This window comes from Rhinocladiella mackenziei (genome assembly GCF_000835555.1).
Source record: "Rhinocladiella mackenziei CBS 650.93 unplaced genomic scaffold supercont1.1, whole genome shotgun sequence".
Classification (NCBI taxonomy): Eukaryota; Fungi; Ascomycota; class Eurotiomycetes; order Chaetothyriales; family Herpotrichiellaceae; genus Rhinocladiella; species Rhinocladiella mackenziei.
In genome coordinates, this window is record NW_013550604.1 from 4,655,375 (window position 1) to 4,680,789 (window position 25,415).

The 25,415-nt window shown below is 50.2% G+C and overlaps 10 protein-coding genes across 10 annotated transcripts; 8 read left to right on the forward strand and 2 right to left on the reverse strand.

Annotated features, from left to right (window-relative positions):
- Positions 1 to 431: 431 nt before the first annotated feature.
- On the forward strand, positions 432 to 1,141 carry Z518_01641 (uncharacterized protein; the record flags this gene model as incomplete). The annotated part of the gene is made up of 2 exons (XM_013422239.1): positions 432 to 797; positions 878 to 1,141. 2 exons carry the CDS (start codon positions 432 to 434, stop codon positions 1,139 to 1,141), a joined length of 630 nt encoding a protein of 209 aa, XP_013277693.1.
- Positions 1,142 to 1,858: 717 nt separating this feature from the next.
- Positions 1,859 to 3,181, forward strand: Z518_01642 (uncharacterized protein; the record flags this gene model as incomplete). Its single annotated transcript, XM_013422240.1, has 1 exon — positions 1,859 to 3,181. The coding sequence occupies one exon, from the start codon at positions 1,859 to 1,861 to the stop codon at positions 3,179 to 3,181; it is 1,323 nt and encodes a 440-aa protein (XP_013277694.1).
- A 612-nt stretch (positions 3,182 to 3,793) lies between these two features.
- Positions 3,794 to 4,186, forward strand: Z518_01643 (uncharacterized protein; the record flags this gene model as incomplete). The annotated part of the gene is made up of 1 exon (XM_013422241.1): positions 3,794 to 4,186. One exon carries the CDS (start codon positions 3,794 to 3,796, stop codon positions 4,184 to 4,186), a length of 393 nt encoding a protein of 130 aa, XP_013277695.1.
- Positions 4,187 to 5,407: 1,221 nt separating this feature from the next.
- Positions 5,408 to 8,520, forward strand: Z518_01644 (uncharacterized protein; the record flags this gene model as incomplete). Its single annotated transcript, XM_013422242.1, has 2 exons — positions 5,408 to 5,607; positions 5,655 to 8,520. 2 exons carry the CDS (start codon positions 5,408 to 5,410, stop codon positions 8,518 to 8,520), a joined length of 3,066 nt encoding a protein of 1,021 aa, XP_013277696.1.
- A 471-nt stretch (positions 8,521 to 8,991) lies between these two features.
- Positions 8,992 to 12,792, forward strand: Z518_01645 (uncharacterized protein; the record flags this gene model as incomplete). Its single annotated transcript, XM_013422243.1, has 1 exon — positions 8,992 to 12,792. One exon carries the CDS (start codon positions 8,992 to 8,994, stop codon positions 12,790 to 12,792), a length of 3,801 nt encoding a protein of 1,266 aa, XP_013277697.1.
- A 1,963-nt stretch (positions 12,793 to 14,755) lies between these two features.
- Z518_01646 (uncharacterized protein) lies at positions 14,756 to 15,911 on the forward strand (the record flags this gene model as incomplete). The annotated part of the gene is made up of 3 exons (XM_013422244.1): positions 14,756 to 14,878; positions 14,955 to 15,043; positions 15,137 to 15,911. 3 exons carry the CDS (start codon positions 14,756 to 14,758, stop codon positions 15,909 to 15,911), a joined length of 987 nt encoding a protein of 328 aa, XP_013277698.1.
- Positions 15,912 to 16,435: 524 nt separating this feature from the next.
- Z518_01647 (uncharacterized protein) lies at positions 16,436 to 16,984 on the forward strand (the record flags this gene model as incomplete). The annotated part of the gene is made up of 1 exon (XM_013422245.1): positions 16,436 to 16,984. The coding sequence occupies one exon, from the start codon at positions 16,436 to 16,438 to the stop codon at positions 16,982 to 16,984; it is 549 nt and encodes a 182-aa protein (XP_013277699.1).
- Positions 16,985 to 18,399: 1,415 nt separating this feature from the next.
- On the reverse strand, positions 18,400 to 19,569 carry Z518_01648 (uncharacterized protein; the record flags this gene model as incomplete). The annotated part of the gene is made up of 3 exons (XM_013422246.1): positions 18,400 to 18,426; positions 18,475 to 19,475; positions 19,527 to 19,569. 3 exons carry the CDS (start codon positions 19,567 to 19,569, stop codon positions 18,400 to 18,402), a joined length of 1,071 nt encoding a protein of 356 aa, XP_013277700.1.
- Positions 19,570 to 20,177: 608 nt separating this feature from the next.
- On the forward strand, positions 20,178 to 23,348 carry Z518_01649 (uncharacterized protein; the record flags this gene model as incomplete). Its single annotated transcript, XM_013422247.1, has 1 exon — positions 20,178 to 23,348. The coding sequence occupies one exon, from the start codon at positions 20,178 to 20,180 to the stop codon at positions 23,346 to 23,348; it is 3,171 nt and encodes a 1,056-aa protein (XP_013277701.1).
- Positions 23,349 to 24,300: 952 nt separating this feature from the next.
- Z518_01650 (uncharacterized protein) lies at positions 24,301 to 24,630 on the reverse strand (the record flags this gene model as incomplete). Its single annotated transcript, XM_013422248.1, has 1 exon — positions 24,301 to 24,630. One exon carries the CDS (start codon positions 24,628 to 24,630, stop codon positions 24,301 to 24,303), a length of 330 nt encoding a protein of 109 aa, XP_013277702.1.
- Positions 24,631 to 25,415: the final 785 nt, after the last annotated feature.

Consider the following 25,415-nt stretch of genomic DNA (forward strand, 5'->3'; position numbering starts at 1 on the left):
CCGTCGACTTCAGCCATGCACCCAGTTAAGGGTCTGCGAATACATGATCAAACTCTACGACAACACATCTCTTTTCTGGCTCTACTCGTCTGATGGCCCGTAAACGGATCTGGAGAATTGCAAGAGGGACCACTCCTGTTTGCCTAGAAACTCTTTCTGTTTACCGAAAAACAGACGAACCAGTCGCGTGCTAGCAATAGTATCTTCAGCCTGCCATCGTTCGCATTTCCCCATGGGCCGATATAAAGGAATATGGCAAAGCCAATCCCATCCCCATCCAGCCAGCAGTCTTCCAATTTGTTTGCTAACAACCATGAGCGCCTGGATTTTCGGCCTCGGGGCACACCGTCTCAAGTTCTCAAGCTCGAAAACGATTCACTCGAGCCCGCCACATCTTCCCTTGGACCTCACGACGTTCTCGCCAACGTCGGATGCGTAACACTCTTCTAGGGCACGGGCACTCTTATGTTCCAAGTGTCCTCATCTCAACAATTAAACCTGGCTTTGGTTCGGATGTCTATTTGAAACGTAGCGGTGTGCTTGCTGCATATGCAGTCGTACCGGGTAACAATGCTGTCCTGAAACCGAACAAAATTTCGCTCGAAGGTGCTGGAGGAGTTGGGACTTCAGGAGTTACTGCTATGCAATTTATGGAAGTGACGAACATGGCGCACGGCCATCGAGTCTTGAATACGGGTTCAGGATCGCTTGTGGTTCAGGCTGCGAGAGCGACTATCGGTGACGGGGGATTTGTCGTTGAGCCATGCTCCAGTGTCAACGAGAAGAACAAGATTAGTGTAAGAATGGGTGACCGAGGACGGAGTTTGCACCAAGACAGGCGTGGAATAGCTGACTCTGAAATGTGCTCAATTGTCAGGTCATCGACTATAAACAGTTCCCAGTTGTTCATGACGCGATCATCGACATCGTCGGAAAACGACCCTCTCCTCTTCCCAAAAAATCCCTGACGTATCTCAATCTAAACGTCATCTTCATCCCTGGCGGCGACATGCCAATCATTCACGATGAGAGCGGCCTCTTCGATGTTATCCGTTGGCAAATTGGCATCAAGCTTGCGCAATGGTGGCCGGTGATCCTTGGCGGTGTACCACGAAAGTCTGCAGGAATTGACGACTTATGAGGAAGAAGGGAAGCTGAAACCCGTTGTCGAGAGTGTTATTTAGACGGAGCACGTCCTGAAGGTACGAGACGATCCGTGCCGCAGTATTGGAGGCCACCAATGTTGAGACTGACGGCAATTCTGGGGTTATGCCAGACTTGCCACCTCGAGAGCACGAGGGAAGGCCGTTGTGCATGTTCAGGATTGAGTCACACTAGCTGTTGCGTCTATTTGTTGATGATTTCTCTTCGCGCTATGGCAAGTAAAGGTTTCTATGCTTCTTGTATCAGGCAAAATGTCGTACAAAGCCTGACCTATGCTTTGCAATCTGGGATTTTGCTTTCTATGCAGCTGCCAACGGCATTGTGTCTGGGAGCTCAGCCTTATATATGCCATGGTAAGATGGTAGATCTTATATGCCCAAAATGATCCGTAGTTCTCTATTGTGAGTATATCTTGCCTGCTTCAAGCTCATAGAAGTCGACTCTTTGCATTTTGGCCTTTCCCCTCTCGATATATAGTGTATCGACTTGGCAACGTATCCTCTAGCTATAGAACATTATAATTGGATCAATCGTCGCACCAGTAGGCTCAGGCCGAAGATGACATGGGGGGGTGTTGCTATAGGGTGTACTGACGCTAACCCATTTTGACCTGACACCCCCAACTCTTGTAACTTTCAATCTCAACTATCAATAGGCGACAGAGACATACGCAAGGCAGCATATTCCCAGAAATATGACAACTCAGTACATACCGATGAATGGACCGTGGGATCGTGGAGAGCCGTCTTCAGCAAGCCATCTGAGCCCACGAGCAGGGTCAGGCTGGCGTCCCGCTAAACGCTGGCTCTCCGTCCTGGTCGTGTCATTTGGTCTCTTGACAACACTGTACCTCCTTTCTGGGAGCCGTCCATCCTCTTTAGACACACAACAACACGTCCCGTCCCATATATCTCCGTCATCTCTGCCTTACCTCCTAGGTGGACAGGAAGACCCTACGAAACTATGGTTCCCTCCATATCCTGACGGTTCCCATTTCCAACCTGCTGTCGCATCCTACAATCTCCCACCGACGGCCTCTCAGCGCCCTAGGACGCCCTTATTCATTGCGTTTACCCGCAACAGCGCCATGCTCCAGCAAACCGTCCTCAGCTACATCGCCGCGGGCTGGCCGCGTGAAGACATCATCGTCGTGGACAACAGCGGCACCATGGATGCCAACTTTTTACACCTGCTCTCTTCTAGAAACCCTTTCTTCCTGGACTATGACCTCTTCCGGCGGCGGTACGGCGTCTCAATCCTGCAGACCCCGACGCTCCTGAACTTCGCCCAGCTCATGAACTTTTACTTGCGGGTCAGTATGGCGCATAACTGGCGCTACTTCTTCTGGTCCCATATGGACGTCGCGGTCCTCAGCGACGAGGATGCACAACAATACAAATCATTCTACGCCCGCGTGCTCGACATCCTGGCCGACCTGGGCATCACCGCCCTCGATGCGGATCCTAGCAGCCGGAACAGCGACAAATGGGCGATCAAATACTTCACCTACGACTGGCTGACGCTCGTCAACGTCCCTGCCTGGCGTAAGATCGGCACCTGGGACCCCTTCATACCCTACTACACCACCGACTGCGACGCGTACTCGCGCATCGCGCTGAGCGGGCTAACCAAAGACGACGTGCGCGCAGGGCGCATCTTCGACCTGCCTGACGCCATCAAGGACCCTGAGCGCAAATTTTTCCCTTTGTCGTCGTCGTCGTCTGCTGGTGACTCGGAGGATCCGATGCAGCCAGGTTCGCAGCGCTATCACACCCTGCTCGCCGAGCTGCAGGACTTGGAGCGCCAGAAACCTGAAGCCCACCGCAATGGTTGGCAAGGGGCCAACCAGGGTGGGAAGGGCGAGCCTTGGACGTATGATCCCAAAGGATTCCAGAAGATGTGGTGGGCGACGGCGGAGAAGGGCAGGGATATGTACAAGATAAAGTGGGGGACGCAGGAATGTAGGCTGGATGAGCATGGGGTGAAGTTGGAGGACGCATGGGAGGACAAGGGATGAGGATGACGAGCGATGATTCTTAGTGTGTTATCAATGATTAGATATAGGCGTGCCGCATATTTGTCCCAGGAGGATTACAATAAGATATTCTACGGCGTTTCGGATGGGGCAAAGGTTCTTGCGTTCCTTCTTGGGACTCGTTGGGCTCTAGAATCTGATGTGAGTGCGTAGTGAGTGCGTGGGTTGCCATTGTCCTTGCAAGCGTGCTGAGTTATATGATTTTATGCCTTTATGTCAGTCTTGGAGGAGAACTTGGAAGACCATTACGTTTGTATCGGGTCATGTCCGTTCCTAAATCATGTGTTTCTTCCACCCATCTCATGAACTGTCGTGGCCCTTTCAGAGGAGGGGCCTGATGGAAGTTCAACGACAGGTCGGTAGCTATGCCCATCCTGCTCATAAGATCTATGTTGCTGAAAGTAAGCCTGCTTGTTCGCTGTCTCCATCGGTAGAGAGAGATGGTAAGGGCCGGTAGTGGAGGGAATACCAGCACCCGCAGCAGTACCCGTCTGAACGTGAGCTTGTCTTCCCTTTGATTTGCGCGACCATCTGATACCTAAGAATATACCCAAGCCGATGAGCAGCAACCCGCCCAGCGTGGCACCCACTCCAATGCCCACCTTAGCGCCAGTGCTAAGTCCGCCGGAGCTTGTTATCGCTGGAGCAGGTGCAGTTGACGTCGTGGCAACGGCCGAGGCCGAAGAGGAACTTGTGGCTGCAATGGATGAGGTAGAGGAGGGTGCAGATGTGGTGGAAGATGAGGTTGTGGAAGTCGATGTCGACGAAGGCGACACGTTCGAATCTATCACAAAGCCGCGGCTCTGGAGTTGGCCGTCAACAAATCCGCTTATCTCGGAGGTGTCGGCTCCTGTCGGGTCTCTGATGATAAGAACAAAGTTTGGGCTTTCTGATATCTGGTCCTCGTTGATGTTATCGAGTTCACCGATCTTCCAAGTATATGATCCTGTGTTTTCGACATCGGCTGGGTTAGGCCAGAGATGTTAGCGGCCGGGGATTCGGAGGGGGTGGAAGAGAAGACATGGATCACCAAGTCAAGACGGACATAGAAGAGCTCCCACATCGTTGCCTCCCCAGTGGGAAACAACCAAGGTTATGAAATCCAAAGAGCAGTCCCAAGTAATTTGGACGGTTGTCCCAAGGGTGTAATGTATCGAGAGATCAGTGTTATCGTTCGATGGATTGGTGAACGAATCGGCTGACACGTAATGGAATAAGGCTGAGATTAATAGAAATGCCAAAGACTTAAGAACAACAGATGACAAGCTCTTCAAGATCGCCATCCCGACTCTTTCGAGGTGCTGTATATGCTCCAGAAAATGGGAGGGAAGAAGAATCCTGATGGGTGAGTAGTGCTGGTAGTAGGTAGTACGTGCCTGCCTATGAGCCTATTCTTAGGACTACCTTGGTCCCCTTAAAGGGGAGCCCGCGCAGTTTGACCGGGCGGGACCAATCATGGCTGGCTTCCAAAATGAGAAGAGCCCAGGTGAACATGGGTATCTGCGCCCAAATCGCCTAGTATCGACTAGCAACTTTGTTTTTGCTGGATAAAGCCAGGGTGGCCGGCTTTGCACGAATATCTACGCCGTGTTATACCCTAGTAGCTGAGCGGGATTGGAAAAGAGACCAAAAAACATCACTTGAGGGCCAGAGCTGCCGTCCCTATCCAGGAGAGCCAATCCCTACTGCCCAACCTTGGGTCTGCGGCCGGGAGGCAGCTTGGAACAAGGAAGTGGTTCGTGTTCAGCAAGCAGAGCATATGAGAAGCTGTTCCTGCTAGGGATTGAATAAATACTATTTACTGTGATAACACTTTTGCTATTTCGTCGTTGGTTGGGATAAAAGTCGAGGTGAGCGCCCACGTGAGCTCGAACTGCTATCAAGGATTTTTCCCCCCCCCCCCCCAATACCTCGTACCTCGTACATTCCCATCAATCTCGATGGACCCACTCCATGTCGGTGCCTTCATCAAAACCATTTCTTCCGTTTGATGTGGCACTGAGTCTACTGAAGAGTACATACCTTTACCACTAATTGATCGGGACCAGCATTGTCATCCCGCTCTGGAGGCCGATCGAATACCGGAAGCGCAATCCAATCCTCAGCGAAGCCGAAGAGAGCGTTGTCTGATGGTTTAGAACGACTGGATTCCGCGCCACCTCGTTCCTATTGCGATGATACCACAACCTCGTGAAGCCATGAATCACAATGGAACAGCTGATCCGAGAGCTAAATAACCCAAACAACCAATCCTCTCCCGAACGCATCAAAGAGATCCAGAGACAGATCCAGCGGCATCAACGTGAGAAGACAGGCTGGCAACTTGGACTTGATCTTTTGCAACATGATGAAGCTAACATACGTTTCTATGGGGCCCTGACGTTGACAATCAAGATCAATGCGGACTGGTGAGTGCAGAATTTTCTCCGGATCCTTCTGCTGACTCCGTTGGCAGGGATAATGATGAATTGGGGAAGCACGAGCAAATGAGGAACCATCTACTCGAAGCGTTGGTGACGCATTATATAAGGCTTGTCAATCTTCCAGATTCGAATTTTGTCCTCCAGAAACTGTGCTCGACCCTTGTTACCCTTTTTGCAAGACCGGATTCAGGCTGGACACTGCCGTTGCGACACGTTTTCACTTGTCTCCTCGACAAACAATATGTCTCTCAAGTACAATTGCCGGAAATGGAGCAGTTACTGGAAGCCGCCAAAACTTGTTCAGACCGCCAGCTCAAGGGTGTTCTCATGCTGGCAGCTGCGATGATGGAAGACCTAAGCATTCATCACATCGGTACTGCGGAAGAACGCGATCTCACGGCCCGCGCGTTGGCAAATTGCCTCGATTTCTGGCAGATATTCAGATTCTGCATAACCCGTGGAACTGGGAAACTGCTGGCTAACAGCCACTACGACTCCGACCGGATGACAGCGAATCAGCCAATAAGCAAGTCGGCTGACTTGATCAACATGGTCCTCCAAGCATCGCCATACTGGGAAGAGTTGATGAACCACGCCCACATCAGTCTAGACGGTACTCAAATCCAAACCATTGAAGCAAGCATGACAGAATGCATTCGTGCCGGTGTCCAATTCCTTGATGACGATGCTTTGACAGGTTCGGTCCTTGAATTCGTCATTGGCCTACAGCAGTATGCAAAGAAACTTCTCCACGAAGCAATTCCAGATTTCCCTGCTCGTGTGGCAAATTCTCGGAAGGCAAAAGAGATCGTGAATAGTCTCGCCCAAGGCAACTTTAGTGCTGATGGAATGCTTTATGTCGAACTCTTAGATGTGGTCATGCTTGACATCAACACTAGAGAGTCAGGCTACTTACGCTCCGGTCTCTACGATGAGGTCATCCGGAGCGTACAACGTCTTCTGCGTTGTGAAGGAGCTACAGCTGTTGAAGACCCGGTGTGCCAAACCATCCTTGGAAGAGTCAATGATATGGTGGAGGGTTCTATCGACTGGGAGGACGATGACCCAGCTCGAACATTCCTCAAATCTCTCACTGCAGACGCATGTGAAGCCTGTCTTCAGAAAGCCAAGTTTCCCTTGAAACAGATGTCCAATGACAATCGAGACTGGGATGCAGACGATCGTTGGAAATTTGAGGATTTTCGATATGATGTTCGGGATTTCTTCCAGTCTGCATATACCTTAGTAGGGAATGGATTGATCCAATCAATTGTGGGAAGGACATTTTCCAATGGCACCTCGCCCGACTGGAGCACTTTCGAAGTGGGATTATTCAGTCTCACGGCATTTTCTGACACAATGTCATCTGATCCTGATACATACGACGGCATCATCACGACCGTATTTGAGAGTCAACCTTGGTCTTTGCTGCTTCAATCCGTTGACAGGGTACCGGACAGGGCGCGGCAGACTGGTCTTCGGTTTATTGAAGAGAATGTGTGGTACCTACAACGACATCCAGTCAGCTTGGCCCTCGTTCTGAATTTTTTGTTTTCATCACTACACTTGCAATCATCGGCGTCTGCTGCCTCGCGGACCATTTACAGCCTCTGCGATTCCCATCGAGGCATTCTAAGTGAAGGTCTCCCTCAGTTCATGGGATCTTTGACAACTCTAGGCGATATTGGTGAGTCGGAACGACATCGGATTTATGCTGCGGTTGCCGCCATCATCCAAGCTCTTCCGGACGATGAAGCCAAAGTGCAGCCCCTCTCTCAGCTTCTATCTTGGACGGCTCGCCCACTCGCGGTTTTGAATGGCGAAGTTTCAAATCAGGATGACTTGTTGAGAGGCTGCATTGATGTAATGCAGACACTTGCCTCGATTGGAAAGGGTCTCCGTTCGCCTGCGGATGTACCTGTCGATCTTGAACTGTCGGCTACCAATGACACAAACTTCTGGATCAGCGGCAATGGGATGTCAATCCAACGTGACGCACTCGCTATTTATCAAGCAACTCTTCAAAGAGTCCAACCGAATGTCGACAATGTCTTCGTTGAAGCTTGTTGTGACTTTATCAAATCTGGATTTACCGAACAGCATCCATCGCCATTCAAGTTTTCCGATTCCATCGCACTTGGCCTGATTAATCAATTCATCGATTTGAACAATCCAAGTATTGATTACACCATGGCATGTGCATCGAGCTTTCTTGCCTCAATTGACCAGGGGAACGCACAGACCAGTGTCAACACCCTTGTACACTCTGTGGTGTCGAATCAGCAACGGGTCTTGTCAGCTCTCCGGCAATCACAGCAATTATCAAACAGCAGCTTTGCTTCTAGTTCGCTTGACTTCTTGGCTCGCTTTATGACCAAATGGGGCACAACGTGGTTCAAGATGCAAGACAGTCAAGAGACGGCCGAGGTAGCCATGGAGTTGGCCTTGATCATCATGGCTGACCCGGATACGCTTCCACGACGGTCGGCGGCAGGGTTCTTTACTGCTTTTGCCAATTTCGCTGGGCCTAACAAGTCACTTGACGACGAACAAAACTCACGGATAAGCGGCATACTCCAACGATTTAGCCCTCGGATTTTGTCGCTGGTCATCCGCCTTCTTGGCGGTGAGTGTGCGCGGTCAGAAATTGAAATCATTACAGAAACATTGAAGCAATTTATTCAGAAACATTCTACGCTCACAAAGGCCATACTCCGAGAAGCAGTCATGCAAGAACAAGGAGTCATGAGTGAGAAGGCTTTGAAAGCGACGAGTCTCGAACAGAGGACCAGATTTCTTGCTCAGATAGAGGCATTGCGAGGGGCACGAAAGACGAACGATATTGTGCGAGATTTTTGGATTGCCTGCAAAGGGAGTGAATTTGGATATATCACTTGATTATCCCCATCCCATCCAACGTTATCGATAGGAATGATTAGATGATCAATCCTTTCCAAGTATTTCATTGCAAACCTCACGCAGAGGGAGAAAAAAGGGGTGGGAACAATGCCTCCCTGTCGCTCGGAGTAAATCAGACGACACATGAGAACCACCTCCTACTCTTTCTTTGCTACAGCTGCAGCCGTAGAGAATGTGAGAACGTTAGGGATTGGGAAATCAATGGTGAGGCTGAGCGATCAGGGCAAGCCGCTGATTGGTTCTGTGGCCAAGGTGGAGAAACGAATCCTGAACCACGGGGAACGAGAAATGACAACCCTCGCATCATGTCGCGAATTGACCTCGCTGCTTTTCTCATAGATGCCCATCTCAGTGCACCACTATTGAACTTCAACCGCTAGTTGGATCTGGTGTCACCTCATAACTCATAGATGATGCGAGTTCACTTTCTCCTTACGTCTTATCCACACCATGAGTGGTAACAAACCCTACGCCTTGAACGGTTATGGAGGCCCTCGCCCGCCCAACGATTCGAACCCATATGCGCCTACGAATGCTTCCAATTCCATATCTAGTGGTCGCTATGCTGATCCCTATCTGAACCAGCAGAATAACGTCTCTTCCGCCTCTGTCAATAGTTTCGGCTCGGCCGAACGCAGGCAGAGGTCTAATCCATATGAACAACGAGGTCGAGATTCTCCTGGGCCGGGGCCCGTGCCTTCCGGACGGGTAGGCTCAGGAGGAGGAGGCTACGGAGGCATGCCACGTCCAAGATATGCCGACGCAGCTCCTCCCCCACGGAACGACTATGACTATCCCAGGGAAAGGGATCCACAGGAGTATGAACAGAGACAGCAGAGACCCCCGACTCGAGAACGGGAGAGAACATACAATGAAAACCGCAATCGAGATCGAAAAGATATGCGAGGACCTATGCCTACGCCTTCTACCATGCCTTCTAAATCCTCTTTGTCCGGTCTCAATCAACAACTTCCTACAAACGGGTACAGCAATCAGAACTTCCCTCCAGCAGAGAATGCCAATCGACACTACTCTCCTCGCCGGCCGCCGAAGGACATGGAAGAAATCATGCGTCACATCCAATCGAATTGGAAAGACATGGAGGGAGACGATTGCGTCCCGGTCAAGATTGCGCTCCGGCTAATGGATCCCAGCTCCCTGGGTCTTGCGGACAAAGAGGGGGACTTTGCCAACACGCACGTTGATCTGCAAAAGAGTCTAAAGACCGTGGTCAATGAACATTACGCCGACTTCAATAGTGCCGTGGGCACATATCACAAGATTCAAAATGCGCTCAGGGAGAGTCAGAATCGGGTACGACAACTGAAAGGAGGTTTGATGACCGTGAAGGGCGGGATGTTGAGTACCCGACCCGAATTGAGAGGGTTGGCTGAGCAAAGCGGGGAGCTGGACGGAATGCTTGTCGTCCTGAGCAATATTGAAGCATTGAAAACTGTCCCTGGTATGCTTGAAGAGAAGATCAGCGAAAAGAAATTTCTTGGAGCCGTGGATCTACTGATGGAAAGCCTGAAAGGCATCACCAAGAGCGAATTAGATGGCATTGGAGCTATTTCTGATCTCCGAAATTATTTTGCCAATCAAGAGAGCACTTTGCTGGATATCCTTGTTGAGGAATTACACGATCACCTTTACCTGAAAAGTCCCTATTGCCAGGACAGATGGAAGGGTAAAAAGGCCAATGGCGAAGACAGGGACCCCAAAGAAACCTTAATGGGTGTCGGAATCAATGTGTGGGATCAACCTTTCAACCATTATTTGAACAGCATGGACATTACAACCCCCATGGTTGAAGACGCGTCGAAAAATCCCGAGTCGGATAGCTTCTACTACATCCACATGATTGTGGAATCTTTGAACAAGCTTGGCCAACTTGGGGAAGCCATTTTGAGAATCGAACAAAGAATGCCTATGGAATTGTACAAGGTGGTGGAAAAAACGAATAACGATATTGACGCCAAATATCCCACCCATCTGAGAGGTCAGCTTCACAGGGAAAATCGAAAAGTCATATCCTTACAAGTCAACGATGGCCGAAACCAAGTCTTGTCCGACTTTTTGTGGACACTATACTCGAAATTTGAAGCCATTGCCGAAAGTCATCGAGTCCTCCATGAAGTTGTCGGTGGCATTGCCGTGAGAGAGAAAATGAATACACCTGAGAAATACACTAGCGGTTTCAAAGAGCTGTGGAAGTTGTACCAAATGGAAATGCGATCTCTTCTGCATGACTACTTAGCAACTGACAGCGACATGACTCTCCGGTCGGGACTGACGACAACTACGAGTAGCGATGTCTTTGCACGGCCTCAACGCGACAAGAACAAGAGGATGTTCAAACTCTCCGAAATGGATCAGAAATCTGAGACGATGAAGGCGGAGGAAGACGAACTCACCGAGATTCTTAAGAGCTCGGTGCCTGGCTTGGTCAGCAAATCTCGATCCCGAAACGGAGCCGATCTGGCCTCGGAGCGAAATGGTCAAGACAGTTCTGCCGCGGGACACAAATTGTTGATCGAGCCAGGAGTCTTCAACATGACTGTCCTGTTACCTCCATCCCTGACATTCTTGCAGCGTCTCAAAGATGTTGTGCCCTCTACCTCACACATCCCAATGAGTACCTTGACCTCGTTCCTCGATGATTTCCTTATCAACGTATTCCACCCACAGCTTGAAGAGGCGGTCACGGAACTCTGCGCTCGATGCATGATTGACTTGGAAGCGTTCTCGGAAGCCATTCAATGGTCGAAGCATTCCCCGTATCCTATCTTCAAGGGCACCATCTCATTTATGTCCCTGATCCGTGCTTTTTCAGGCATGCTAAACGCGATACCGCAGGATCAAGTGTTCACCCAACTGATCATCGACCAACTCGTCACATATTACGACAAGTGTTACGGCTACTATAAGGCTCTTGTGAGTCGAGTGGCACCTTCAAATGGAAATCAAAACGTCAACACATTGTCGTTGAAAGCGGCCGCTGCATTCGCTGAATCGGGAGAAGTTCGCGATGCGGCGATTGAATTGTTCAAATACGACAAATCCACCAGCGATGATGGTGTTTCTCGATCAAGCCTGATAACAAAGGAGGTCCAGGCTCTTCTCGCTGCAACCAAAGGAAACCCCCTATCCTCCTATGACATCATCTCTGATCCGAAATCCGTCCACCAGCTCTCACTCCTACACAATAGCATGCAGTGGCTGTCCGCGGCTCTGACGCAAATTCGACAGGTTGAGACGAGCTCATCCTCGAGCCTATCACATGCCCGGAGTGGATCACAGAGCAGACACCCTCGTCGATGGACGCTAATTGCCAGCCTCCGCGCTCCGAGCAAGTCGCCATCTCATCCTGGCGCAGTGGAACCTGTCTTCTTACCTCTGACGTCCGAAACAGCCATTCCCTTCGATAACACACTCTCCTCTTTCCGCACCTTGGCCCAGACAAGTCTGTTGACCCTCCATATCGACATCCGCTGCGGTATCATCCATCAACTATCCCGCACGCTCCGTGGGCCTGATATCGGCAACAGCCCCAAACCTCCCTCCGAGAGTCGCGACTCATCTGGCCTCCCGCCGCTTGACTCAGGTCTATATCCTTACGTCCTTCCATCTCCACCCAGGTCAGCATCACCCTTGATCCTCGAACTAAACAATGACCTCATCTCTTTCGACTCGAATATCGCCACGTACCTGGGTCCGAAAGAGCGGAACTTCATCCTGACTGGCCTGGCGAAGCTGGTCGACCGCTATCTCGTCATTGCCGCCGATGTCATTGGCGTCATGAACGCCAACGGCGCCGAGCGAGTCCGGATCGACGCCATGGTCGTTCAGCAGAACCTACGTGCCATCTTAGCCAGCACAACCCCGAAACGCAACAGCCTTGCTCTCACATCCAATACAACCCAATCGAACGCCGACGCAACTGGCCTCGGTATATCCACCCAATCTATCACCTCTTCGCCGGACTCCGACGAGGAGGACTCAGGCCTCCTGACCTCCTCGTCGCGGTACTTCGACCTCTTCCTCTCCGGACCGGATTCGATTCTCGCATACGTCCGCGACTGCAAGGCCCAGGGTAAGGATGTCGGTTATACATACGACGAGCTGCGGACACTGGTAGAGTTGTGGTTCAGCGCCAAGTTGCGCGGCGACGATCGTGAGGAGAGTGTCAAGGCCAGGAAAGGGTTACAGGAGGTTCTTCTTGCGCTGGGAGAGGGGATGTGGGATTCTTGACTGTCAAATGCGTTAGAATTGCCACTTGATTTAGATACACGAGCGAGTGTGGATTGAAGTTTGCTTGATGGCTGGCATTGGGCCTTTCACTTGCTTGTCCGTTGATGTATGGTGTCTTAGTGCAGGTTCCTTTACCTTTTGAACAGTTCATGGAGAGTGATAAGAAAAGAACAAAAAAGGGGGCGTTGAAAGTATTGCGTCTCAAAGTGGTCTCTGAAGGGATTGGAAAAGAGATCGGGGCTTTGAATTTGCTAACACTTTGAAACGAAGAGAACGAAGAGATTGTGATGAGAGGCAATTTCTTTCCACCTGTTTGTGTTTTCCCTTCTTTCTTTTTCTTTCCTTGTTTTGTGATGGCGTGTGCCTTTACTGCTACTTCTTCATGTGTTTATGATGGCAAGAATGTATCTCCTTTCGAGCAAGTGGGGATGTACGCAGGTTCGGTTGGGGCTTGGTGGTTTCGATAAGCGAGAAGGTCGTATCGTTCAAGGGGTAAGAAGGGAGGAGATACTGCTGCTGCGTTCGAGGAGCCAGTCTCGCGTTCTTATGTCTGCTTTCATGGGGAATCGAGGCTAACCTGGCTCGGTAGGAAATAGAGCGTGAATCCAGGGAGAGAAACGCCAAGGTCCCCTCGGCCTTTCACTGGATCAATGGCCTGGATAGTATCTTTTTGAGAAGAGGAAAACGGCGGTGTCAATCTCCAACGCTGTATCTGATTCGCTGCAATTGGGCGGAGATATTGTTTGCGCTCCCTGAGACCGGCCACTCGGAAGGCCTTCTGAAAGTCTGCACCAATTTTTTGCAGGTTTCGATGCAGGACGATCGAACTATCCTCACCAAAAGTCCTCATTCGATTGGCCGACGGTTTGACCTGATTCATGGTGGAAGCAAAGAACAGTGGCAAGAGGATGATGTGAAGAGGACGTCTTACCCAAGTGAAAATGCGCGTAGTCCATTTTGATGAGAGGGCCGGGAATCTGATCGGGTGGGCTGCATTCAAGAAATGAATCTCTGATCTCATCATTGCCACTGAAACTCCTTTTGGCTCACGGGACAGATAATTGTAGAGCTATACTATTCCAGGATTTTGGAGGGAGTAGTGCGGTAAGAACGTTGTCACTCAGCCTAACCCACCCACCCAACAATGGGGTGGTACCAAGTTCTGCTGGTCATTTCCGGATACCAGTTCCGAGCCCTCGATCTGAACACGTCTTCCATCCGTTTTTCCATCGCGAACTCAGACATCCACACGTACGGCCTAGAACACGATAGCTGTGCAGTGATCCATGACTTGGGACTCGGGGGTTCGTTGAACGAAAGCCACGATAAAGGGTGGAAATTCCAAGTGAGAGAGACTGTCCATTTTGATGTGCCTGCCTTGTTAGTCGTATGGAGTTAATGCAACCCCCCATTGGGTGTGCAGTTCCTAGTGCGTACCATTCAAGGATCGCGCACGGGACTGATCCCGTGTCTCTTTCGTTTTCCACTCTCAATCGTGGCAGAAAGGCACCCTTGTGCCAAGTTCCATCTGCACAGCACTCTGAGAGAATCTTGATTCACGTCTACCCCCTTCAAAAGGATGCGAACGGTCTTTGAGTCCATATGAGGTGTTCCCTGAGCCAATGAGATCCCAGACGACTTGAGGTGACAATCAGGCAAGCTTGCGGCCGACGTCCACTAGGAATGTAAATGTTGAGAGAACAGAGATTCCGTATAATTGAGGGATGAACTATCATCGGATAGATTGGGATACTGTCAGCTGTGGATTTGGAAGTTTTCTTTCCATTTCCGACAGCATAGAACATCTGAAGATTAGACCCGCGCACTCTGAGGCTGTGGGAAGACCGTTCTGAAAATTGTTTCGGAGACGCTTATGTTATTGGGGCCAAAGCTGTTTAATCGTGTTGCGATCAGGTCTAGGAAGTAACAGGGTTTCTCGGAGGGAAATATTACGCAGCTCAAAATGCCCAATCGCAAAGAGAGGCAGGAAATCAAATCACCTACCAAACAGGAGGGTGTTGAGCAGTCGAAAGCTCGTGTGCGAATTGGCCGTGCATGTGATCGTTGCAAGATTAAGAAGTCGAAAGTAAGATCGGGGCCCAACAAAAAGGCCTTTTTATAGCACGCCCACGACATACACAGACTTGCTAATCTGGGGGCAGTGTGACGGTAATAGTCCATGTTCCAGTTGCGTGGCAAGCGACAGTACTTGCGAGTACAGCGCACGAAGACGGAGAGAGGTGAGGGACTGGTGAGTTTGTTGGATCGTTTTTCGGTGTTGGTCGTTTGAGAGTTTTTGCCCTTGGTTAAGACTGTATATTGTACTAATCAGTTCTCTGATCAGGTACTGGGGTATGCAGGATGTGATGGACGAGGCCTTGCAAAAGCTTTATTGGGCATGCAGGGAAGGGCGTGGCTTCCCTGGTATTGTCCCAGAGGAAAGCAGTGGTCGCGTATCTACCGATGCTATCCTCCGGGGCCTGGGACTGCATCCTCCGCCGGTAGAGCGTCCGGAGATCGGAGTTAGCCAATCTGACTCGGTCTTAGAAGGTGTTGAACGTCTGTCCTCACGGTCATATCGACCTCCAGATGTTCAATCGGAAGACATATCACAAGAAGCAACAGCGTCTTCCGGGCAACCACCGATAGTGAGGGAAGGCGATGACCAGATTATGCTTGAGGAGAGCGAGCCTGGGCCGGAGGATCGAGGAAAGAGGTCTTCACGAATTCCCATTGAGTCTGAACCAGCGTTGGCACCTTTAGGTTTCAGCCAGCAGTGTGTAGAGGCCATGGATGACCCCATCGAACCTTCAATGCTTCAACAAACGAATGTCGGGTTGATGGACCTCAATCCTGCAATGTACCAAGGTGTGAGCGCAATGGATTTCCAACTTGGTGAACAGATGGTTAATCACGAAGGGCAGACGTCAATGTTGGTCGATCGAAGGCCATTTCAGCCCCAAGATGTTCAAGGCGCTGGGTTCGCATCCAGTGGTCAGGCACAATGGCAGGACGAAAGAGAGAACAGGCAAGGCGAACCACTTCCCTGGCCTGGTACTCTGGCAGCGGTACAGAAGCACACGAAACCAAAGCCAGGTGGAAGCGACTTCGACGTATGAAGGGTGAAGTCCGCAGAAGAGAATAGATGTTGAAGAAATGCAAAAGGAGAGGAAAGGAAGGGAAGGGAAAGAAAGAGGGATTGAGAAGACAAGCAAGAAAGTTCTCTTTCACTACCTCATACATACAATTTTGACTTGACCCTCAAGACGGAGTCGGCGGAAATTTTACCCGGCCCAGTTCCAGCGAAAGCAGCACCAGAGGTGAAGATGGATAACCTAATGGGCACCGCAGCCATCACGAGGTCTCTAGCTCTAGCTTGAGGTCGAGCGAATCAATATTCTGATCTCAGAGAGACCGGTCTAGTTGATGCCGCCATAAAAGCTCCGATCTCTGTCGATCAAAAACAACATGAGAGAAATACTATACTAGGGGCGCAGGTGGTCTACACGTGATTCCAACATTCTTATCGATAGGAGATTTGCAACTATTCCCGAACCTCACGAGAAACTCAGACAAACAGACAACCCATTTTCGACACCATATTTCTTTTGCCTTTTGTTTTTTGAGCAAAGGCCAATCCAACATGTCATCAAATGTCGGCCTTTCAACACCTCGTGGCTCAGGTACCTCTGGATATGTCCAGCGAAATCTGTCGCTGTTGAAACCCCGTGATGCCGGCGTAGGTGTTCCATACAGCCTCGATTCCTCCGCTCGGCCGCCCAAGACACGGAAACCAGATCAAGAAATTCTGAATCACGACCGCCTGAGAGAGATCGAAGTCAAAGTCCTCGAACTGCGGGAGAAACTAGAAGATGAAGAAGCTGAAGAGGACAAGATCGAAGAGGAGTGTGACAGACTGCGTGAAAAATTGACTGCCGATATGGAACGGAATAAAGATAGAGACAGGAATAGGTCAGGCGGCGGCAAGAGAGTGGATGGGAAAGGACTCAAGAGTTATCAAGTTCATGAGTTGGCCGAGGCCAAAGAACGGGAAAGCGAACGGTTGCGAAAAGCCCTAGGCTTGAAACCTGGCGACATACCGGAAGATGGCGAACATCCAATGGCCAGACAAGAAAAGAGACGACTGGAACGCGAAGAGATGCAAGACAAAGTCGGCGAGGAAACGCTGTAGAGGCCCCTTTTATGTTGATTCCATGGATTTCCTCCGGCCATCTCTCACTGTGGACTTCCAAAAGCAATGCGCGGTACAGACGGCCCGAAGCCTCCTGCGGCCGGCCGGCGCCTCAAGTGTCTTTTGCCGGACACTTAAAGTTGAAGCTGTCTGAGTCGAGGGTGTTATTCCTGTTTGCTATTCATCATGGATTTGGTATCCTTGGGACCTGGAGACGGAGCATCAATGTCGGCAACCCGTGTTCGAAAAAAGAATCCGTGCGAGCCCGAAAGGCTTGACTTCAATTTCTCAGCTTCGTCCCTCCAAAGCAACACATATCCTTAAGTTGGGCGACCCGGGTTAGAATGACATGCAGCCGTCCTGACGGCTTAAAGGAACCACCCCATTTGCTACTCTGGTCGTTTGTGAAGCCCTGAACTTTGCTTCACCATTGAAATGTACTAGTTTGGCTTTGGACCTAAGGAAAGCCACTTTTCTATCGGAAGCTGGCAAGTTATCGGAGAATGTCCTCTTTGACAAAGGACAACAAGCACCAATCTTGACGCCTTCATGTTTTGGGTCAAGCCGCATAACAATTGTATTGCTTATCCAGGCTATCCTAGTAAAAGGCAAACTTGCACTTCACCTCAGTTTATCCTTCCTCCCAGCCATACACGGGAGTAAATGTTGAGCAACATTCTCAGGCAATCTACTGTCAAGGCTAGAGAATGTCCTCTTCAAGCCAGGACTTCCCTCAAAATATCACTACAATTTCTCAGGGGCTATCCTCGAACAGCAAGGCCTGCTTTGGCTTACGTTGGAAACAAAGAAAAAATATCTTGCGAGTACCTCGGGAATATAGGCCTACGTTCACACATGCTGTAACACCACTGTCACATCTTCTTCGATCCTTGAGTGCCCTATTTGTCAAGTTTTGCTTCAATTGCTTCGAGATGACTTCCAGAACATGTTCGTGTTCCTGACCTGTGTTTGTGATCGCCTAAAGAGTCTCCTGGTATGCCTGTTTGGGCTGCACCACGGAAGCCGAAACAAAAAGTCATGGACATTCCTGATCTCGTTTTCTAACGTGCAAATGTATCTGCTTCTCTTGAAAAGACACACCTACGTTTGATGTTCTACTGGAACGCTCGAGCTTTTTGATCTAGCCATATTGCCTTTTCTTGTGTGGTCATCTGGGAAGAGAAGCTTTGCCTGGACTGCCACACGGCAGGTCGACCTTATTTTCAACTTTGTAAATGCACGTGTATTCATCAGTCATTGAACTTGTCAACATCTTCGAGGGCCATCGCTGAACTCGATATCTACTCGTAGTCCTAAGCAGGTGAACCTGAACGGAAGAAACCAAACTCATAAATGCGTGGTCTTTGTAAGCATGTTTGTCCGTAGAACATCTGAGCAAATCCAGGGCCTTTGGTCTAGGCAGAGAAGGAGCTGATATAGTACTTCGGATGGTCAGCTCATCGTTTCCCAAAAAGGACCAACAGACTCACCGTAAGACATGATTCATCTTCACTACCATTCTCGTCATTAGGCAGATATACATACAACACTAGGCCGCCATCATTGATGAAACAGGCAATGACTCTGGCACTGACTCGACCTACGCTGAGCACTCTCGACCAGTCTTTGGCGTCAATGCGGACCCTGGACCACCCAGCCTGGTTCTCCCCGGTTGGTCCGCCAAGCTCTTTCATTTTTGTGCTGGGATGGTCTCTCACGCCTTGTGATCCGTCGGGAAAATGCGCCGGGTCAAGTTCCGGATTGAGGAGACCAGTCCAGCGGCTTGAGATATTGAGCGCGTCGGTTTTCACCGCAATCTTGAGCGAACCGTGCATATTGGCGCTGAGCTCCAATCTGGGGCCGGTAGAGGAAGATCCCTTCGTGGTCGCCATGGCGAGTCTTGTGAAGCGTTCGGAGATTGTTTTTACTTGTGCCAAAGGAGGAAGATAAATATTCACGTCTGGCTCTGGGGTTCGAGGCTGGTGGATTCTCTCCACGACTTCCATGGACAGTACTTTCACGGGGATGTCTTGAGTAATGACGGTCTCTCGTTCTCTGGGTCCACCCCCATTCGCGCCAGCAAACGATACGTCCATATTATCATCGGTAAAGTCGAGTTCCCCAGCATCGCCGCTATGTCGGGAGGTTGTGGTCGTTGGGGCCGCAACAACATTATTCCCACTACTGAATGTATTGGTGACTATTGTCAACGATAGCATGGGCACATTGTCTTTCTTGGTCAGCCTGATCTGAGTGGACGTCGAACCATATGCCGAACGGAGAGCTCTGGAAAGGGCTTGGATAGGGACTTCGAGGTTGATCGTATTCTTCGGCGAGGCGGATTGAAGAATGTATGTGTCGAAGACGGTTTCGGGCTTCAGGACGGACCATACTTGACTGCCTTTGTCAGGGACAATCGTGAACTGAACGTCGTCGTCGTTCAATCGACACCAGGCAATTTGGCCCAGCGAAGCCAAAGAGGCGCAGAACTCTGGAACATGTTAGAATTTGAGGAAGGAGAAGAGTGATGATGATTGCACACTTGCAAAAAGGTTCACATTCTTGATCTGGCTCTTGAAGCGCATTATTTGCGGAGGAACAAAGGAGAAATATTGAAGAGAAAGTCATGTTGATGGGTCGCCAGAATTAGGTCGTAGCCTTTGTTCAGAACGCGAGCCGTGCTTCTCCCCGAAACTCCCAAGTCCACTCGCGTTCGCGTCATTCGAGAACGCGTTGTGGCGCCGGATAGTCTGATTACGCTCTGATAATTCAGTGGCCCTAGGCAGACCCTCGTCCTACTGGATCTCGGGTATCTACTTCAAACCCCGGACAGACACTATCACGTACGTACATTTTTATTGCTCCTGGACAGGGGAATCTTGCCAAAGCAAACCACCTTTTGCTACTTGCGCTCCTGCATGTCTCCACCAATTCTGATACCTGAAACAGGCATCAATCTTTCCTGCCAGCCATGATGTCTATCTTTTGATCAGCTATTCCAAGTCTCTCTTATCCTAGAGTCTCAACCTAGACACTCTTCGAATGACCCTACGCGCCTGGTCAGCCTCCTTGGTCTGACAGACCTGCCCAACGCTTCAGCATGCTGCACGCCTGGTTCTTAGCAGGCGGGAGCCCTTTGAAGAAGAAGAAATTGTGCTTTCTCGCATGGTAGTCCTCTAGACCGTCTAGTGCAATGGCTCCTTCGACTCCCACGGCACCGCATTTCCCTCGTTTCGATCCACCTATTGATTCCCGATCCCCTTCTAGATCCCCCCGCCGAAAAGCTCAATTCGCAATTAAAGAGCTCGACCCTCTTCTTGGAAATCTTTCTCCTGATTCGACGTTGAAAGCCCTTCAGGCAACAGAAACAATACCTGGTGGCGCCGCCCAAGATGCATTGACTTCGAGCATTAGGGATGCAACCCCGGCGGAACGAGAAGTTGGCATAAGAGCCGCATTTGCTGCACAGAAACTTCGAGAATGGAATAACGAATTGTCACAATGGCAATGGCCAGACAAACGAGAGCGGGGCCTGGGTATGGGATTTGTTTCCCCAGAGAATAAAGAGACGGACACAGAATATCTAGGCTTTCTCCTCATATCCTCGGTAGCGCAATACGAGGAAAGGCTGGAGGACATTAGAGATGACCTTGACAGTTTGGGGATTGACGACATCAAAGATCATGTGCTCGAGGCTCACGTTCCCACGAAGGAGTTGTCGAAGACCAAGGCTCTGGGAATCCGCACGAACGATGGAAAATTGCGGGATTTTACTGCCCTGATTACAGCCACAGTTATTCAAGCATTGCCAGACCTTGCCAAATTGAATATGCTGCTGGACACGTGGGATATTCGACTGAGGGTGTTGCGCGATCTTCCGGGATTTCTTGAAGTCATGGAGTCCACCCAGTCTGGTATTCAAGCAGCATTCCAAGAAATTAGGGATCCCGAATTGGCGAGAAATGCGACGGAGGCTTCGTTTGACAGTAAGAAGGTCGCTTTGGGAGGGCAAGTGTCTGACATGGGACGAAGAGTCGATCGATTTCTCGACATGCTTGAAGGGTATGAGGATTCGCTTCCACAAGCATGGATTGACAGACTGGAGAAGATTGAGCTCGACTATGCAACGTGGGTGGTTGAAGCTCAACATGTTGCCCTGAGAAATAAACTAGCGTTGACCGTCCGCGAAAATCCTGAGACCACGTCGGAGCCGATCTCTTTACCTACGACTCAAACCCAGAATGAAGGAAAAAATCAAACCGAAAACAAACAGCCGGAACCAACCGAATCGCGGATGGAACCTGATCCAGGTCTGCTGGAGAGTAAATCTGAGCTATCCGAAGCAAAGCCCGAGGAGTTACATCCTAAAAGAAAGCCCTCTTTGAAGCTCCACTTGTCAGATCAAAGAACCCACCGAAGAGAGATATCCAAAGTGTCTATTGCGGATTCAACGTTCTCGGGATTTTCAGACATTTCGAATGCGGAGATCATGGATGCTACAAGCGCCAGTGTGCTTCCCAGTCCAAAAATTAGTGTTGTTGACAATCCTCTTCGAACAAGCCGTCACGAGATCACATGGTTCGGAAATGCATCTGCTGCCCAGCATCACATGGCCACGAAACCGCCTATGCTGCAAAGAGCCTCAACAGCTTCAATTGAAGTTTTCCCCAAAGATAAACTGAAACGAGTCATGCTACGGCGGACTGCCAGCTGGGACATGCTTTCTCAAATACCTCAATCTCCCGACAGTACTCCTTCGAAAGCTTTAATGCAGTTGACCGGAGCGGATTCGCCCATTGCGAGGGCCTCGATGGTAGAATTGGAAGGCTCTCAGCCTCCACTGCCACCTCTAGCGCAACCGGAAAATGAACGTTCCCGGCTCTCAACCTCTGCAAAAGCCGAGCCATCGCCCGTCCCAAGCAAGGAAGATTCACCACCGATACCAGCCCTACCCCGAAGGTCGAGCAAGAGAAACATGTTGAATGCTAACAGCCCATTCTCTCCACTCGCTTCAGTCTCGAGCATTGGCGCTGGGACCAAAGAGGACAGCTCTGAGCAACAGCCTCTACTGAAGCCACCAACTCCGATAGAACAATCGTCGCCTAAAGCCATAAAGATAGGAGAGTCCCTCGATGATAAGATACAAGACATACTCACTACACTGCCGACCAAAATCCGACTTGCAAAAGATGGAGACTCGTCCAATTCAACACGGTCTTCCTCGGCCTCTTCAACACGTGCCTCGACCCCTACTCCTGCCCTGACTCTGTCACCAGCTAGATCAGAGCCATCGAGTCGCAAAAGCAGCCTTGGGGGCCCTGAGGTCAGAGTCTATCATTTGACACGAACTGGACAAGCTCGTGATGTCCCTCCAGTGAAACTTTTCGTTCGTACGGTGGGCGATGGTCGTGTCATGGTTCGTGTGGGTGGAGGATGGGCCGATCTTGGAGAATATTTGAGGGAATATAATCTCCATCATGGAAGCCGTACCGCTGGTGATGGACGCCTCGAGGTTGCCAGTTTTCCCGGTAATGGACAGAAGGACCCGTCGGGAGTTAACTGTGGTAGTGGAACTTCCGGATATCAAGGACGACGAAAATCGAGATCACCTTCAGCAACCCAAACGTCCTTTGAGATCAATTCATCACCTGATTTGGTCAACCCTAGGGCTCGACCAAGATGTCGCTCTCCTGAGCCTGGCAAGAGCATGCGCAAAGAAGATGGGGCTTGGACGCCACCACCAGTACCACCTATTCCAGCATCTTACACTACTAAATCTCCCACAATCATGATGGCGACTCAATCTGATGTCGGCTCTGCCACCGGTGTTGTGGATGCTGACCGAGCATCACAGCCATTTCGTGATTCTGAGACTCCCTTTAATCCAAGGTCTTCTACTATCAGCAGCCCTGGTGTCACCGCCACCACAACAACCGTTACTCCTCCCATTGCCACCACCAACTATACTCCTCTCGGTGCTGCTGGGCCCAAAACAAACGCTCGTCGGGCAGTTACTTTTGGAACCACACCCTCCACGAACAACGATGCTTGGGTCGAGGGTATGGTTGGCAAAGCTAGAGCCGTCAGTGGAGGGAGTCCGACTATGGTTCAAGGACCAACCACGACGACGACAGTGACATCGACGACGCCAACAAGTCGGCGCATGCCATACTTCAGCCCCAGCCCAAATACAAATTCAAGTCCTACGACAATTTCTCCAAGCACCAGTGTTGCATCCAGAACCAGTGATGCAAATAACCGAAGGGTGAGTTTGACAGCCAGGCCGAAAAGTCGTATGAGCTTGAGTGACATTGGTGGGATTAAGAGGGTATTTCTGCGAAGAAAATCGGAGAATGTAAAATAGTAAAACAAGACCAGGCATAGGGACGGAAAAGTTTTGCTGAATGATTGGAAATGGGAGTTGCGATTGGAAGAATTGGTCCACAGGACATACACAAAGGGATTGCGAGTTGGAAAAAAGACGGACTCCACTGTAATGGTGTCGGGAAATTGGCAAAGGACCGAAACATTCCTCCATGTCTCTTTGTAATTGTCGGTTCGTTACACATATTTTGGTGGTTCTTTTCTTTACAACAATGGTCTGTGATTCGGTTACAGGTTTGACGAAAAGGATATATTAATATTGATATTGGATCCTAAAGTAAGGCCTATGGATAAATATATCATTCCCTCATAAGTCGATATCCTTTCTAGACCCCTGCCTAAATGTTTCACTCTGTGTAAACGTGCTCTTTTGCTTTCACCCGCTTTCCATCGGCAGGCACAGTGGCCCCCGGCTCCATCTCCTTCATCTGCGCAGCCTCCGCCATATCCTCCACTGCAAGAAAGACCGTTAAATGTGAAACTCTGATCTCCTAACGACCCGTCAGGAATTATGCAGCTGAGGATTCTTGTGGTCTGCAGTCGAGAGGTTGGGGCTTACCAGGCGTACTCCTCTCAGTGGCTGGGGCCGGCTTTGGTGGCGCTGTGGTTGCGTTTCTGACTGCAGGTGCTGTGCCTCCTGTTGTGGTAGCTGACGCCGTCGTTGCTTGCATCGGTACGTGATTTTGGGACATATCTTTGCCCGTAGACAAAGGGAAACTCATGCTTCGAATACCAGAATATTTCTTGCAATCGCACCTCGTGCGGCGCTCGAGGAGGACCATGTGCGAGTAATCACCGTCGGGAGAGCTTTGAGGCAGGAAAGTACGGTCCCTTGACTGGCATGACTCGCAGCGCACGAAGCCCAAGCCTGTCTCGGACTCAAATTGGCAGGGTTGCGGAGATGAACAACGTCCTCGCCCTCGTCGTCCTCTTCATTGGGAGTCAGTCCAGCCTTTGACAACCGAGGATTTCCGCCACCGGCTCTTGAGCAGGTATTTCTGCACATTGCGCATCAATTCGAAGTCGCATAGGTGCGGGGACTTGGAGTGCTCCGGCAGGGCCGTAAAGGTCTTGGTGTTGTCGAACGGATAGACCTTGTCGATGACTCTGTATTGCATGATTTCGGAATCTTGGTTCTTGCTCCTGAATGGCCAGAAGGACGAGCATGGTTTAGGGAAAGCGGGACGTGATTCGAGGACTGGAGGTTCGTTGCTCCGTGAGGACGACTTTGCATTCGGAGCGTTGGATCTTGTGGAAGCCATTGCATTCAGTGTATGGCATGAGGTCACTAGGACCATGCCCAGAGACAGCCTCATCGAGGAGGATGGCATTTTGGGAGGGGTATTGCGTACGAAGTGGTTTGGTGAAAAAGCTTGAAGTGTGGTCAAGAGGAGTAGGATCTGGGCCAGGACCGGGACAATAAAGAAGAAATTAGTACCACGATAAGAATTAAATTTCGAACAGAATGGAAATGCTCTTTTGCGCGTGCGCTCGTGACTTGGCCCGGTTCGATTCCATGGTTCTCACACTGGGTGAGACAAAGGGTGACGCAGATGCATTGCATGAATTTGAGACACAATATAGATCTGAGGAGACCTTCTTTTCCAGGACCATATCGTCCATTTTGTTCTTTTTGAGGTTAATATATCTTACCTTCACTCACCTTCACTCACCTTGCTTGACTGTGGTACCAGGCTATTGTTTTTCCCGTATCTGGGATTCCACGGGTGCGAGGCTTTACAAGGAAAGGAGTCATCACTACAAGCAATGACGTAGCACTGGCCTGCTCGGACCAGGATCGCCTTAATTACCACAATTTTCAAAGTTCACTTTGTGATGCAGAGAGAGATTATCTCGGAGCTTCGAAGAATCCCGTGGACCAATGGTTGTGAATAGGAAGAGAAAGCCCAAGTGACCCTTTCGGAATGGAAGCAACCTGTGGCCGCAAGGCTCCAATACTGACGCTAAGAAGTGAGATACTTCTCCGAACTCAAGCCTAGTGCGGGGAAGCGTGTCCAGTCTCCGCTGCTGAAAACTATCGACCGAC